A 15,079-nucleotide genomic window follows, 5' to 3' on the forward strand; every position below is an offset into this window, starting at 1 on the left:
TTTAAAGACCATTTACCTGTGAACAATAGTCGATTTTATATTTCCTTCCCAGACCAATCTCTCAAACTCCAAATACATTTTTCCCTCCCCCCATGTGATCTAATTGACCACAATCAGACTTCTGATCTTGACCCCAATTCTGCCCTCAAATCCACTAAATTCACTTCACCTTCAGCCTTCTCCATCTCAGTTGGAACCAAGCCCTGTCACTCAAGTCAAAACCCATAAAATTATGCTTATCTCTCCTTTCTCTCTTACCCCAAATTTAATCCATTGAAACACCAGAGCTCAACTTTAAAATGCCTTCAGTATCCAAAATCTCACCACCACTTCTGCTACCTCCAATAAGAGCTACCATTATGTCTCAACTGGATTATTATGGTGGCCTCCTCTCTGACCTTCCTCCTTTTAGCCTGTATACCTATAGTTCTATCCTCAGATAAAAGCCAAAGTGATCTTGTTAAAATAGAAGTCAGATCATGGGATTCTTCTGCTCAAAACCCTGAAGGGCTCCCACTTCACATATGGTTCAAAGTTCTTACAATAGCCTACAAGACCTTGCTCCATCTGGTCTCTCTGACCTCTCTGAGCTGATATTTCCTCCTCACTCCAGGCTTGGGGTCTCCATGCTTTTCCTCCAACTGCCAGACTCATTCCCATCCTAGGGCCTGTGCACTGACCACCCCTTTGCTGGAATGAACCTGCCCATCTACATCGCTCTCTCAGCTCCTTCTAGTCTTTGATCACACAACTTCTCCACAACGTGTCCCACCCTGATTGCCTTATTTAAAATTGCAACATGCAATCCTACTACCTAACTGCCCTACTTTTCCTTTTATCCATAATATTTACCTTATTCCTAAACAGTACTGATTATATTTATATACTGTCTATCTCCCCCAGATAGTATATGAACTCTCCAAGGGCAGGGACTTTGGTCTGTTTCATTCACTGATGTATCCCAAGTACTTGGAGAATGCCAAACAACCAAACAGGTCCTCAGTAAGTATATGCTGAAAGGTAGGTAGACCAACTAAAAAGCAACTGCAGTTTGTCGATTTGGAAAGAAATTTGAGTAAATCTATAGTAATAATCTAAAACACAGCTAATGAAGGGTCAGTTTAGTCCTACCCTTCCAATTACTTACTGGAAGTACAAAGATAAATATTCCAGAATCCATGCCTTTAAAGGCCTTATGGTAGAGAGACAGACAATTTCAAAATGCTAAAAGATTATGGAGCAAATCCAGGGTTTCCTAGAGGGAACATCTTGAACAAAGGCTGAGGGACATGACAGAGCATCATGTGTCTGGAGATCTGAAAGCAAGTCAGTCTGGTTAGACTTTATGGTCCAGCTGATGTGGCAGCTTGGCTAGACTGGAGTCCCCAGTTACTCAGCAAACACTAACCCAGATGCTGCTGGGAAGGTGCTTTATAGATGTGATTACAGTCCTTAAATAAGAGAAATTATCCTAGATAATTTGGGGGCTGAAGCTCTTAAAAGCAGAGCTGAGGCTTCTCTGAAGAAGAAATTCTACCTACAGACAGTGACTTCAGCTGTGCCCAAGGGTTCCAGCCTGCCCTTTGGATTTCAGACCTGCCTAGACAGCTCTCACAATCATGAGTCAATTCTTTTCAATAAATCTTCAGTATTAATCCTCTATTGGCCCTGCTTTTCTGATTGAACCCAGAAAAAAGCATAAGCAGCAGTAGGGACTAGATCATGAAGGGCGTTTGTTTTGAACATGCTAAGAGCTTTGGACTTGAGCCTATGATGAGTATTACGAGTAAAGTGAATGGCATGATCAGAGGTGGAGATGAATCATTCTGCATTAGGTGTGAAGGGAGTACTGTGGCAGGAGGCAAGAGGAAGAGAGGAGGAGGCTGCAGGAGGCTGGGACACCATTGAAGTTACCTGTGAGACCAGTGAGGTGAGAACCAAGAAAGAAGGCCATCCTGGAAGCCAGAAGTTAGTGTTTGGGGAAGAAGTGGTGATGCCTCCTGGTCTGGTGCATCAGGAGAGTCTGCCAGCCACCACACTGTGGTAAAAGGAAGTCACAGGGCCTCACCACAGCTCTGATTAAGGGGAGGAGGCAGAAACCAGTGTTGGGTTGGAGAGTGGCTGGGAAGGGAGAGAGCAGAGCAAACAAAAGTAGATTATTCTTTCAAAAAGTTTAGCTCAGAACAGAGGAGAAGTAGCAGAAGAGAGAAAAGGATACAGTGTCCTGTGAAGATGGTCGGAATGAGAGAAGCCTTAGTCTTCTTCACAGATCGAGGGGAAAGAAGGCTTAAGAGAGGAGAGGTGGCCAAGGCCACTGGTGAAGGATACAGGTGAAAACTTGGCCAAGGACAGTGGGAAGACCCTCATCTTCTGAAGAAACAAAGGAAAGAAGTGAAGGAGGGGTGTAAACAGATATATTTGGAGATGGAGAGTAAGGGACCTGCAGTAATTCATGTCCAATGGCCCAGAGTTTCTTAGTGAGGTGAGGAAATAAGGGTATGAACTGAGAGAGAGAGATGATGGTGTGGCTAGAGAAGGCAACTTGGCTTGAGTTGAGGCTGGGTAGCCACCTGCAGGGACATTAGACAGAGGAATCAGGATTGGGTGAGAATTATACTAAGTGACTTCTGAATTCCCTCACAGTGTGAGGTTTCTATAAGTCTCTCTTGCTCAGTGATGTTTCCTCAGCACTCAGAACAATGCCTGGCGTATCACAGGCACTCACTAAATTGTTGAAAACTGTATGAGTGAATACGTCAATGAGCTTCTCACCCATGCACACAAATAAAACCTTTTAGCTGTAATTATCAACTTTGATATAGACTTATTTCAACATTTTTAAGAGATCACAGATGTGTCCCCTGAAACTTGAAACTTCCTATGACACTAGCCTTCTCCCCTATTTTGAGGAGGATATGGGCGTAGATCTGAAGATACATGAGCCAGTCAAGCCATGTAATTCAGGCTTCAAAGTAGGCTTTTTCAGCTTGACTTTTTCCTCTGGGCTATCATACAGAAAATTATCCAAAAAATGGTCAAATATGTTTTGTTTTATTATACAGTAAGTTTTTTGAACTGAGCAAGTCTACTGGAATTTTCATTTAGATTCTACTATTGTGGAATGTCACTTTAACCTTTTTTTTTTAAATTTTATTTTATTGAGTTAGTCAGTTTATAACGTGTCAATTTCCAGTGTAGAACACAATTTTTCAGTTATACAGGAACACACATATTCATCGTCGCATACTTTTTCACTGTGAGCTACCTACCACAAGATCTTGTATACATTTCCCTGTACTATACAGTATAATCTTGTTTATCAATTCTATATATACCTGTACCTTAACCTTTTCTGATACATCAAGCTCTCTTCCCTCCTATTAGCCTTGGTGACATTTACCACTGACTGAAGAGATGATTAAAAAAAAAAAAGACTCTTTTAAAAAGCAACTTAAATATGAAAACGAAGATATGTATGTTCATGTATGGCTGAAGCATTATGCTGTACACCAGAAATTGACACAACATTCTAAACTGACTATACTTCAATAAAAATTTTAAAAAAAGCAAGCTTAACTGGAAGTATGGCATAATTAGATAATAAAAATATAAAGCAGGCTGTGTTTGCTGCTGCTGAAATTTCCCTGTGGAACTCTCCCCATGCATTACCTGGGTGGAAGACTTTGGTTTTCCCATTAGTGATTCCAGAAGAGCTTGCCTCCATTTTTATTGACCTTCTGCCTGGTGGGAGCGAGGAATGCCTGACCACGGGCAGGCGACGTGACCCTGGGCGGCTTGCCACACTTCGCCGTTGATGGATTTGCAAACGCTTTTCAGCCCCATGAATAGATAAACTTAAACCTGGAATGAGAAAGGGCACCATTATATTGAAGAAGTCAGTTCAGAATGGCTAACATGTCAAATTATTTTCTGGTAAAATCCAGAAAGCATTAAATAACTGTTTCAAATTCTTACAGGGATGTTAGTAATACTAAAATTGTGATACCAGTTGATTTTCACATTACATTATTTACTGAACATTGTTCCATTCAAAAGTGGACATCCTCAGTTACCAAAATGTGAGTTTTATAAACAGAGATCCAAAAAGTTAAACATTAAAATTCTTTCCAGGGAGTTGGGAGTATAGCTCAGTGGTAGAGTACATGCTTAGCATGCATGAGGTCCTGGGTTCAATCTCCAGTACTTTCATTAACAACAAAAAATTCTTTCCAAAATTCTGGAAAATATGTATATAATACTTATGCTGTTGTCAGGGGCAGTGAGGATTAGAAACTGTAGTGGTATTTGGAATTTCAATAAAACCCAAGAATTTATTCCATGGTATTCACGTATGGGCCATAGTTAAAGCTTGAACTCAGATATATACCTCTAATAACCTTAGAATTATGTACATTTTTAGAGCTATTTTATCTGGGAAAATTTCAAACATATTAAAAGTAAAAAGAATAGTAAAATGAACCCCATGTATCTACTATCCAGCTTCAAAAAGTAAAGATTTTCCCATAAAGCTAAAAAAAAGTTCCCATTTTCATCTCTTCCAGTCCTTTTGTTGTTGATTTGCTAATTAGGTGACAGAGGTGTTTGAAGCAAATCCCAGACTCCATGTCAATCTCATCAAAACCAATATTGATTGCATTGACTTACATCAGTTATAGCAATATGGGCTACAGTTGCTGATACATATAAACTGTATTAAAAAATTGAGTTCAGAAGATAAAAAATACTCATATCACCATCAGAGGTTGCTGGAAGTATCAATTCATTACTCAGAAAATGATAAAAGGAAAGAAGCAAGCCACTTATCTGACCTTTCCTTTAACCGTATTTCAACCAAATAGTTGACAAGACCAAGTTCTTCACTACAAAAGAATTCCAGCTAATAAACTACTGATGGAAAAGAGAATTAGAAAATTATTTTAGAAGTCTCAGTAAAATATGAAAGGTTATGTGAGTTTTTTCAAAGAATCTCTGGGAAGACAGAGCTGGAATTCAAACTCACAGTTGACTGAATCCAGATCTATTGTTTTAAAAAAGACAAGGAAAGGTGTTTGTTAGCCTTATTTGATGCCAACCAGCCAGAGGAACTTGGTCAGGAATCATGCCATCTGATGAAGAAGAGCTAAGCCAAACCAAACTGCAGAATTTTTTTTAATTAAAAGAAAGTATCTGTGAGTCTGTTTCTGTTCTGCTATATACATTAGTTTGTATTATTTTTTTTTTGAGTGGTTACCAAAGGGGAGAAGGAACAAGGGAGGGGAACATTAGGGGTATGGGATTAAGAGATACAAACTACTATGTATAAAATAGATAAGAACAGGGATATACTGTAGAACACAGGGAATTATAGCCATTATCCTGTAATAATTTTTAAGAGTATAAACTAAAAATACTGAATCACTATGCTGTATGCCTGAAACTAATATAATACTGTAAATCAATTATACTTCAATTTAAAAAAGAGGGAAATCTCTTGAAACTTGAAGGTAGAAATTTAGAGTCGGAAGTTACCTTAGTAGCTAGCTAATTCATCTAGTGTTTTACACAGATAAGGAAACCGCATACGGTATGGTAAAACAATCGGCTTACAGATTATCAGTACTGGAAGGCCATGGTGAGAAATCTACTAAAAACCCAGAAATGATGGAAATTAAGTCAGCAGAGGTAAACTGGAAATCAGAGATCATGCATCATGTCAGAGGTATGAAGAGTTACTTTAAATTTCCACAAGGTGGGGGAAAAACGATGGGCTAATTTGTCAATTCTAACAAATTGTAAGAAAGGATGACTCAAATCAGAATGACATTTGGTGAGTCAAGGAAGCACGAAAACAAAAACAACAATAATAAATAAAATATGTAACAGAGAAACCTGGGCAGAGCCCATCCAGGCAACAGTCTCAAAGTTGAAAAATTCCAAATGCACAGCCAGATACACAGTTTTCCTCTCTTTTATTCCCTTAACTGCCCTCACTCCAACTGTGCTCACCAGACAACCTTTGGCTTAGGATTTGGCTTCCAGTGCAGGGAGAGAGTAATCACACAAGTGTTTCCATCTCCCCTGCAGACAGGGTTCTGGGTGTGGATTAGCAAACTGGCATCCTGGGTTTCCACACATCTGCCTCCTCATGCACAGCTTAGTATATATAGTCTGCTCCCACGATCCAGTTTCTAAGCCCACAGTTGCTGTGAGCCTGCACCTTGACCTTGGGAAATTCACCCAGGTAAGGCCTGCCATGCTGGGTGGCCCCTTTGGGAGGAAACCTGGCAGCCTTCCCCTCACAGTGCATACCCTGCTCTGATGCTCAGCTACCCAGGCAAGTGTGAGCCTTATTCCCATGTGTCTCTCAGGGCAGGACTAGCACCACAGCACCAATCTGGCGTTCCTCCACTCCACCATGCTCCCTACCACCATTACAAGCTCCACATTTCCAGAGAGGTGCAAAACAAATGTCTGGAGACCCATCAGGACTCCAGGAGCATGCTGATAGATTTTCAGGTGACAGATGAAGGGACTGGAAGAGATGCTTTAAGTCAATATCAGACAGTACATGCAGTCTCAGTCTACAAATACAGAATAGATGGCTCTCCCCAAAACATTTCTTCTTGTCCCTTTTGCCAAGTATTATTGAGCTGAAGGGACCAGGATTGTGACTCAGTGTGGCCCTTCCAGCTCTTATGTAACTCCCCTCCAGGAAGCACAAAATGGTAGGAATGATAATAAATAAATGGGTGGAAATAAATGGCACAGGTACTCGAAACTGTTGAATTCCTTGTTAAATATCACAATGTAGGTCATGGGGAAAAATGTCAAAAATAAAAGAATTCATGAATATTACCAGGAGAGGATGGGTATCAGGAAGATGAGTAAATTCCAGGGAAATCTGGGAGAAACCCTTGATGCCTGAGCAAATCCATATGGGTCCTCCAAGAATTAAGTTCTCAGGGGTACAAATAAAGGGCCTGGACCATCAGAGCTCTCCTCATACGAGACTGAGCGAGACCACAGGGAAGAGACGTATAAACAAATAATACAAAAGACAGCAAGTATACTCCAGTCTATGAAAAGTTAACATTTACAGGAGATTCAGCAGTCACATCCTCAGAAATGAACTCAGTTGATAAACTGCATTGTCCAATTTGTTCTTAATTACTTTGGGGGAAAAAATGTTGATATTGACCTTTAAATGCCAGGCACTGTGCTCAGTGTTGATCATTTTCCCATTAATGCCTTACCTGGACCCTAAAAAACAAACTGGTATCTTCACTTTCCAGATGGGAAACCTGAGGCCCAAGAGGTGAAGTAACTCATCCAAGGCCACGCAACGAGTGAGTGACTGAAACTTTCACCCTCATCTTTCCCACCACTGCTCTTAGAGGCTAGAAGTCTGAAATCAAGGTGTTGTGGGGTCAAACTGCGCTTCCCCCAGAAGCTCTGGAGGACACATCTGCTCCTTGCCTCTTTCAGCTTCTCATGGGTGTTCCCTGCCTTGTGATCATATCACTGCCATTTCTGTCTTCAAGTCCTTTTACCTCCTCCTCTATGTTTGTGTCAATCTCCCTCCACCTTTCTTTGAAGGACACATCTGATGGCATTTAGACCCTCCCTGGATAACACAGGATAATCTCATCATCTCAAGATCCTCAACTGCAAGCTCTTCTGCAGACAAGATCCCATGTGCAAGCTCCTTTTCCAGTTGCCACTTTCACAGGTTCTGGGGATTGAGACATATATATTTGGGAGCCATCATCACAGAGGGCATTTCCCAAGGTCTGGACTTTGGTCTTCTTTCTCTTCATCCTATCCAAGTGATCTTCTGCACTCCATGTCTCCAGCTGCCATCTTTGTATGGTCACCTCCCAACTCATGGTTGCTTTGCTGTCTCCAAAATTTCAAGATCATCTTTTCCTACTTGGCCTGAGAAATTCAGTGGGTCCACAGAAACACAATTCATGTTGAATATTCTAATAATAAAACACAGCTCAGATTTCATTTAAGCTCCTTGTGTATTTTCTTTGTTTTTAAAAACTATCTAAAATGTAAGTATCTTCCTCCGTAAAATAAAACTCTTCAGTACGCTGTGTTTCTGGCTCACCTCCAAGGTGCACTGGTTCTGGCTGCATCGTGCAGTGGAAGTGTGCCCGTGTAGAAGTGATTTGCTTTCATCTAAATGTCATCCCTGTGATTCAGAAGAGCTCTGTGCCACGGGAACATCTGTAGCTCCATCAGTGTTTTACAACTCGCAGCAATAGCGTCTATGTGTTGCATTAACGTCCTTGCCAGTTCTTCAGTAAATTACTTCAATAAATTACTGAAAAATTATGTTTGAATGTCATCACCATGAGCTAAACCTTAAGGCTCACCTATTCCTAATTTAAAAAAACAATCAGTGGAAGGGGATGCTTACTTCAAGTTTTCTCTCTTTCTCAACTTTAACTATAAAGTAGAGAACAAATCCATCTCAGTAGCCCGATGAAAGGACTTGCTACAGCCCAAACCTCCTCCATCATACCAGGTCCCTGGGCATGTCATGCCTCCTTCTGTTTAGTCTTCCTGCATTGTCAGAGGCTATTTAAGATTGACATCAGCACATTACCCAAATCTGGCAGCACCAACACATCAAAACTTGCCAAGTCACAGTTTTTTGTAATTTCATGAAAGTTTGTCTGTCTAAAGCCACATTATCTTGGCATTTAAGCACTCTGTAAAGAGACCAAAATGCTCTGGACTAGATACAATTATTATCCAGATTTAACTTTTCGTTCAATGTCTATATGAAGAATTTATAGACTCAGAAAGGATAAGAGCCTATAAGAATGTTCAACCAGCATACAAATAATTCAATAATTCAAATAAAGTGCTAGGGGTAAATTACAAGGGTTTCTCTCCTCCAAATTCACCTCTTGACTCTTTATAGCCTTTCTGATAATTTCTCTCACTGCTGTGGCCAGGGTTGATTTAGAGTGTCCTTTTTATCCCTGCTACAGAATTCTACTAGAAGGACTTCATTTTCAGAAACCATGGCGACAGAGTGGATTATAATCCCCAGTTCTCCACAATTTCTCTTTGCTATGGGACCCAACAGTGTTTCCTAGTAGAAAGGGAAAGTGTGTTCCCTGCTCCATTGATTTTGGACTTGGTCATTATGACTTGCTTTGGCCAAGATGGGATGTTAGTGGACATGATGAAAGCAGAGACATAAAAAGTGCTCCCATAGCGTTGGCTGAGTTACTTCTTACCCTGCCTCCTGTTTCATCACTTCGGAGGGCCCTTACAAGATCTACTCCTGTCTGGGGGTCTTTCCCACCATTCCCACTCTGCTGGGCTCTAATATCCTCACCTCTTTAGATGTAGTAAAGGCTCCCCACTGTTGGTGGGCCCCAGGTGCTTCACCATCTCTTATTAATTTCCTTAACCCAACCACCCTTTGCAACCTAAAATGTGTTCATTAGTTGGAATTCTGTTTTTAACTGAACCTTGAACTAGAGTCTTGGAAATCCATCTCCTTCCATTTTAACAGTTAAAGATTCAACATTCTCGAGAACATCACCAAAAATTCTTTGGAACGTTTTCAAAAACTTCATGTTTGCTACCCTTTACCTTTAATCCCCAAGATTTTCTCATTTGGGGTCATTTTTTTTTCTTTACTACTCTGAAGGCTAATCGAAACTCGATTTCTCACTTCACCTCATCATGTGATAGTTACCTTATCCTAAATCTTCATCACATTCTCACTCAGGGAAACACTGAGAGAATGACTGCCGATTTCTTGTCATCTCATGAAAGTTTTAGGGTTTTCCTTGTGTTCCATACACTTAGGCACAATGTACTCCCCACTCCCTCCTCCTCACACACCCCCTACCCCATAAATAGACATAAAACTTACCAGAACAGAAAACTCACAGGTGATATTTAAGGATGTGAACAAGAAGGAAGCAGCCAATTTTAAGTATACCCTGAAATCAGTGCCTTCTAAAAGAGTTCTTTTGAGATCTTCAATTGTCTCTCCTTAAGAAGCCAGTAAGGCATCTCTGATTTTCCTAAGACGAATTTAACTATTTGGTATTTTTCATAATAGAGTAGCAAGGTGAAATGTTATCATACCCCAGGTACATACAGTTGGAGGTAAGTAAAAGAATAGCTAAGTAGAAAATAAGTATCTACTTCACATGGTGAAGCCCACACACTGTGAAAAAGTATACACTAAATCCTAAACTTCAGCAGAACCACTTATTAAATGATGATACTACCAAGTAAGCAATTTAAGTAGTGCAAGAACAGCATTTCATAAGATCCTTGGACTCAACTTTGTTACTTATCTTGGTTGTCAATCAAATGCTTCTAGAAGTGAAACTTAAGATAGTTTATCATCAGTAACATCCAATGATAAGCACTAACTCCTTAGAGGGAACAGTCCTTTATGTAAGATTTTGGTCATTTAGGCAAGTGAGTAAAATTTAGTTAAAAAGAATTTTTTACATGATAATTTATTTCTACTGACAACTAGAAAGCCCTACACCATGCTCAACCCAATGGCAAACAAGGGCGACGAAGGGACAATCTGCCTATCAGAGGAGTATGTTGTCACAGGAAAAGTTATGCAGAAGTAACTCTGACAGAAGGATCTTGAGATGTCAAAGGTCCACAGGGGAGGGACAGTTCAGACCACATAAGCTCCAAGGGGAAGAAGGAGTTGGCACACTTTTCCTATAGAACCATAGTAAAATTTTTTAGCTTTGTGAGCCATATGGTTTGTGTTGCAATTACTCAACTCTGTTATTCAAGCCCCAGAGCAGCCATACATAATATGTAATTTAATGTGTAGTTGAGTTCCAATAAAACTTTACTTATGAAACCGGGTGGTGGGCTCGATTTGATTCATGGGTTGGGTTAGAGAATTGGGAAGAAAGCTATGGGGAATCATCACTAAGCCTGCATTGCTGGGTATGTTTCTAACAGGCAGAGGTGGAGGGAAAGAGCATTCCTGGAAGCAAAAGCATGAGGGTATGAAAGGACAGAGTGAACTCAGGAAAGGAACAGGTGTCCAGTTTCAAGCCTGTGTTAAGATAGGTGAGCAGTAACATTGGCTGTTTAGACAATGACAACTTTTGTATGGAAATTTTAATTGTTTAGAGAATTTGTAAAGAGCCTTGAATGCTGCACTAAAAAAGATTACCTTCATTTTAAGACAATGGGGAACCACTGAAGACATGTAAACGAAGCAGGGGGTGCATCATCAGAGCAAGTATTTAAGAAAACTTCTCTACTCCTCTACCTCAATTCGGACAACAGATCAAGGTAAGAGTCCGTGGGGCCTGGGTCAGAGCAGCCGCAGGAGGAACACAAACAGACTGGAGAGATAGACTGAAAGTAGATTCTGTAGAATCTGATAATCTTTTTGATGTTTAGAGAAGAGAGGAAAGAATCAAAGTTAACCTTGGATCTGAAAATAGTAAAGGAATAAAAACACGGATGAAATATTTTGATAGGCAAGATGTTGGGTTCAGCTTTGGATACGCTGGGTCTCTGGCTCCCTGGGACATCCAGGTAAAATGTGCAGCCAGCACCGCCAGAAATAGAGGTGTGGAGTTTGGAAATGTTTCTGGCTGGAGTCCTTTGCCTAGAGGCTATTGAATGTTGAGGCTCTGAGAGGGATGATACTTTCTGGAGAAGAGAGAGATCACAGATAAAATCTTGAGGGAACTTCTAGGAGAACAACCAAAATTACAGCAATGACAGTCAGCACTTGTTGAGGCTTCACCATGTGCCAAGCACTGTTCTAAGAGCAAGAAATAAACTAACCCATTTAAGCATTGTGTCAATCAAACATGGTGCAGACACATTCTTTATCCTCATTTTACAGATGAGAAAATCAAGGTACTGAAATTGCAAGTAACTTACCAAGGGTCACATGTAAGTGGCACAGCCAGGATTTGAACCCGGGCCGCCCGGTCAACCTACCCAGCAGTGCTGCTCTCGGCAAGAGAAGGGAGTCAAGTGAGCTAACTGCACGCTAAAGGAAGGCTGAGAAAGGTGAGAACTGAGAAGAGAAAGGTTTCAAGCGCACTGAGAGAGAAATGGATGCCAAAATATAAGATGCTAACAAGTGAGAACACAGGAAGTGCAGACAGTGACCCCAGCACAATAAATTCAGGTCCTCTGACAGACAGAGTAATGGTTCCCCTAAAACGTCCACATTCTAAATCCCTGAAACCTGTGAATATTTTGCAGATTTGACTAAGGACTTTGATTTGGGGAGATTATCCTGGGTTATCTGTGCAGGGGAGAGGGGGGCGGGCAATCTCATCACACGAGTCCTTAAAAGCAGAGAACCTTTGGTGGCTGGAGTCAGAGAGAGATGCCGAGCTGCCAGCTCACGGAAGGGCCGTGAGGCAAGGACTGTGGCAGCTCTAGAAGCTGGAAAAGGCAAGGAACAGATTCTCCCTGGAGCCTCCAGAAGGAGCACAGCTCTGCTAACAATGTGATTTTAGCCAAGCGAGACCTGTGTCAGACTTCTAACCTGCAGAACTTTAAGACAGTAAATTTGTGTTACTTTAAGACAGAGTGTGTGGTAACCTGCTACCCCAGGAACAGAACAGTAGTTGAACTTCCCACCTATCCTTCATCTGATGAGTATTCTCGACAACGACTCTAAGACCGGAGTGTCAGCCCACCCCAGGCCATGACTACTGCCGATGGGCCTTCCCCAGGTTGGCACGACCTCCCAGACATCCGAGGCAGTGCACTGAGGGGCCAGTGTAGGAGGGAGACGGCGAAATTGGCCCTGTCTGAATTTCCGTAATCAATATGAACTCTAACTGACCATAAAACAAATGTTTATTCAAAGAGGTCAAAAAATTTATCAAAACTTACTCTAGAATACAACCCTCTAATTATTTACTGAGTACAGCTCTATGCTAATAATGGTATAATTAGATTTTTCAACCATACAATGTGCTTCGATACACATTTGGTTTAACAAATGTTTGAAATCATGAACAAAATGGCATTAAAGAACATGGACTTTGAAATGTAACTGTTTAATTGGATCTACAATGATTATTTCAAAGGGACAATGAAGGTTATTTATGTGATTTGAATTATAAAGTTGATATTGACTAATTTTAGTGCTAATTTATTAAGTCTGATAGACAATTAATGAAAAGGCCTCTGGCAATAAAACTTGTTATATTTTAAGCCCATCTGAAATGGCTTAGTTTTTAAAAATTGTAATCCATTTTCCTTAAGTAAACATTTATTTAAAATAATTTACCCCCTACCTTGCCAAAATATTTAACAAAAAAATTTGCTCAAAGCAAGGCATACATTCACTTATTCTCACTCTTTATGATCTTTTAAAATTTGTTTTGTCATCAGTGTTACATGGTGCTGAAAGCCTGTCCCTAAAGTCAAATCTCAATGTGTTATGAGTCAAATGGTTGGAATCAGGCATGTACACTTTCACAGCAATGTACCTATTTTAAGTCTTAGCTGTTCAGTAAACGTAGGATGACAACAAGATTAGGTCCCACAGAGAATAAGGAAGGGGAAAATAAACATGGTATCAACATTGTTTTTAAATACATGTCTGAGTCACTAGTGAACAAAATTCACTGCCATTAAACACCTGCTGCAGTGGGTAAACTTTCTCTTATATTTGGGATCAGTGAACTCTGGCTCACAGGCCAAATCTGGCCCACCACCTGTTTTTGTAAATAAAGTTTTATTGGAAAACAGGAATGCAGTTGCTTACATATCATTTGTGGCTGTTTCTGCACTGTAATGTAACCGCAGAGCTCAGTAGTTATGACAAAGACCGTATGGCCCTCACAGCAGAAAATATTTACTATCTGGCTCTTTACAGAACTTTGCCTACCACTGTCAGATCAGTATTACCAAGGAATTTGGAAAACACTGCTCAGATATTGTGACCTAGTGAAGTAAGCTATCTCTTAAATGTTTTACAGACTGTATCTGTTTGAAATTGCAAACCTTAATGGCTTGAAATTTCATAGACTCTTGCATTTACCCTCCCTCGTTTTATTTTGTGGGGCATGGCAAAATACCTGTGTAGCTGCTGGGCCTTTTTACAAACTAATGTGGTAGTGACGAACACATTTTTGGGAGGTTGTAGGTAACAGGAAGAGTATAAACAAAGCTCCAACAGACTGCAAAAAGGCTCATATGGCCTAGTGGATAGATTTAATAGTAATTATTATTATAAGATAATAATTTTCTTATGTTGTTTATGGAGACTGAACTGAACTGGGTGTAGTGGTAATAACAGCCCACACTGAGGCATCATGGTAAAGAACATGGACTTTGGATGTGGACTGCCTGGGTTCAAATCCTGCCTATGCCACTAACAACAGTGTTCTTAATTAACCTCTAGGGGCCTCAGTTTCCTTATATAAAATGGGGATAATTATAGTCTCTACCTCATAGGATATAGTAGTTCTAGACACATAGTAAGTTTCATAAAAAAGTTTGGACTATTTACAATGATACATTAACTATCTTATTATTGACAGTGACATTAATGGTTAATAATGTAGGCTCTACAATTTTTCTACCAAGTTGGCATGTATTCTGGTTCTACCTCTTTCTAGTTGGGAGAATTTGGACAACTCGACCTGACTAGGAGAGTAATAGTACTGTGAGCCTTTGGATTCATCTTATTTGGTACTTTTTGGACTTCCTGGATCTGAATCTATGTTCCTTTCCCCAACTTGGGGAAGTTTTCATCTGCTCAACCCTGTTTCTTAATCAGACTGTTTTTCCTAGAAGAAATTAGCCTCTATTACTATGTAAGGTTCATGGTAACCATTAAACACAAAGCCTATAGTAGATACACAAATATAAAGGAATCAAAGCATACCACTACAGAAAATCATCAAATCACAAAGGAAGAGAATAAGAAGAAGAAAGGAACAAGGGAAGTATAAAGAAGCCAGCAAACAATTAACAAAATGGCAATAATAAGTCCATATCTATCAATAATTACTTAAATGAAAATGGACTAAATTCTCTAGTCAAAAGACAGAGTGGTTGAATGAATAAA

General features: G+C 40.2%; 1 protein-coding gene across 1 annotated transcript in view; it reads right to left on the reverse strand.

Annotated features, from left to right (window-relative positions):
* Positions 1–15,079, reverse strand: part of ANO4 (anoctamin 4) — a 308,805-nt gene that overhangs the window by 180,750 nt on the left and 112,976 nt on the right. Inside the window, exon 2 of the mRNA XM_072973171.1 lies at positions 3,670–3,861. Within this exon, the coding sequence (XP_072829272.1) occupies positions 3,670–3,724 (55 nt within the window). The 5' untranslated portion in view covers positions 3,725–3,861. The remainder of the gene's footprint in view (positions 1–3,669; positions 3,862–15,079) is intronic.

The sequence above is a fragment of the Vicugna pacos genome, chromosome 12, assembly GCF_048564905.1.
Source record: "Vicugna pacos chromosome 12, VicPac4, whole genome shotgun sequence".
NCBI lineage: Eukaryota > Metazoa > Chordata > Mammalia > Artiodactyla > Camelidae > Vicugna > Vicugna pacos.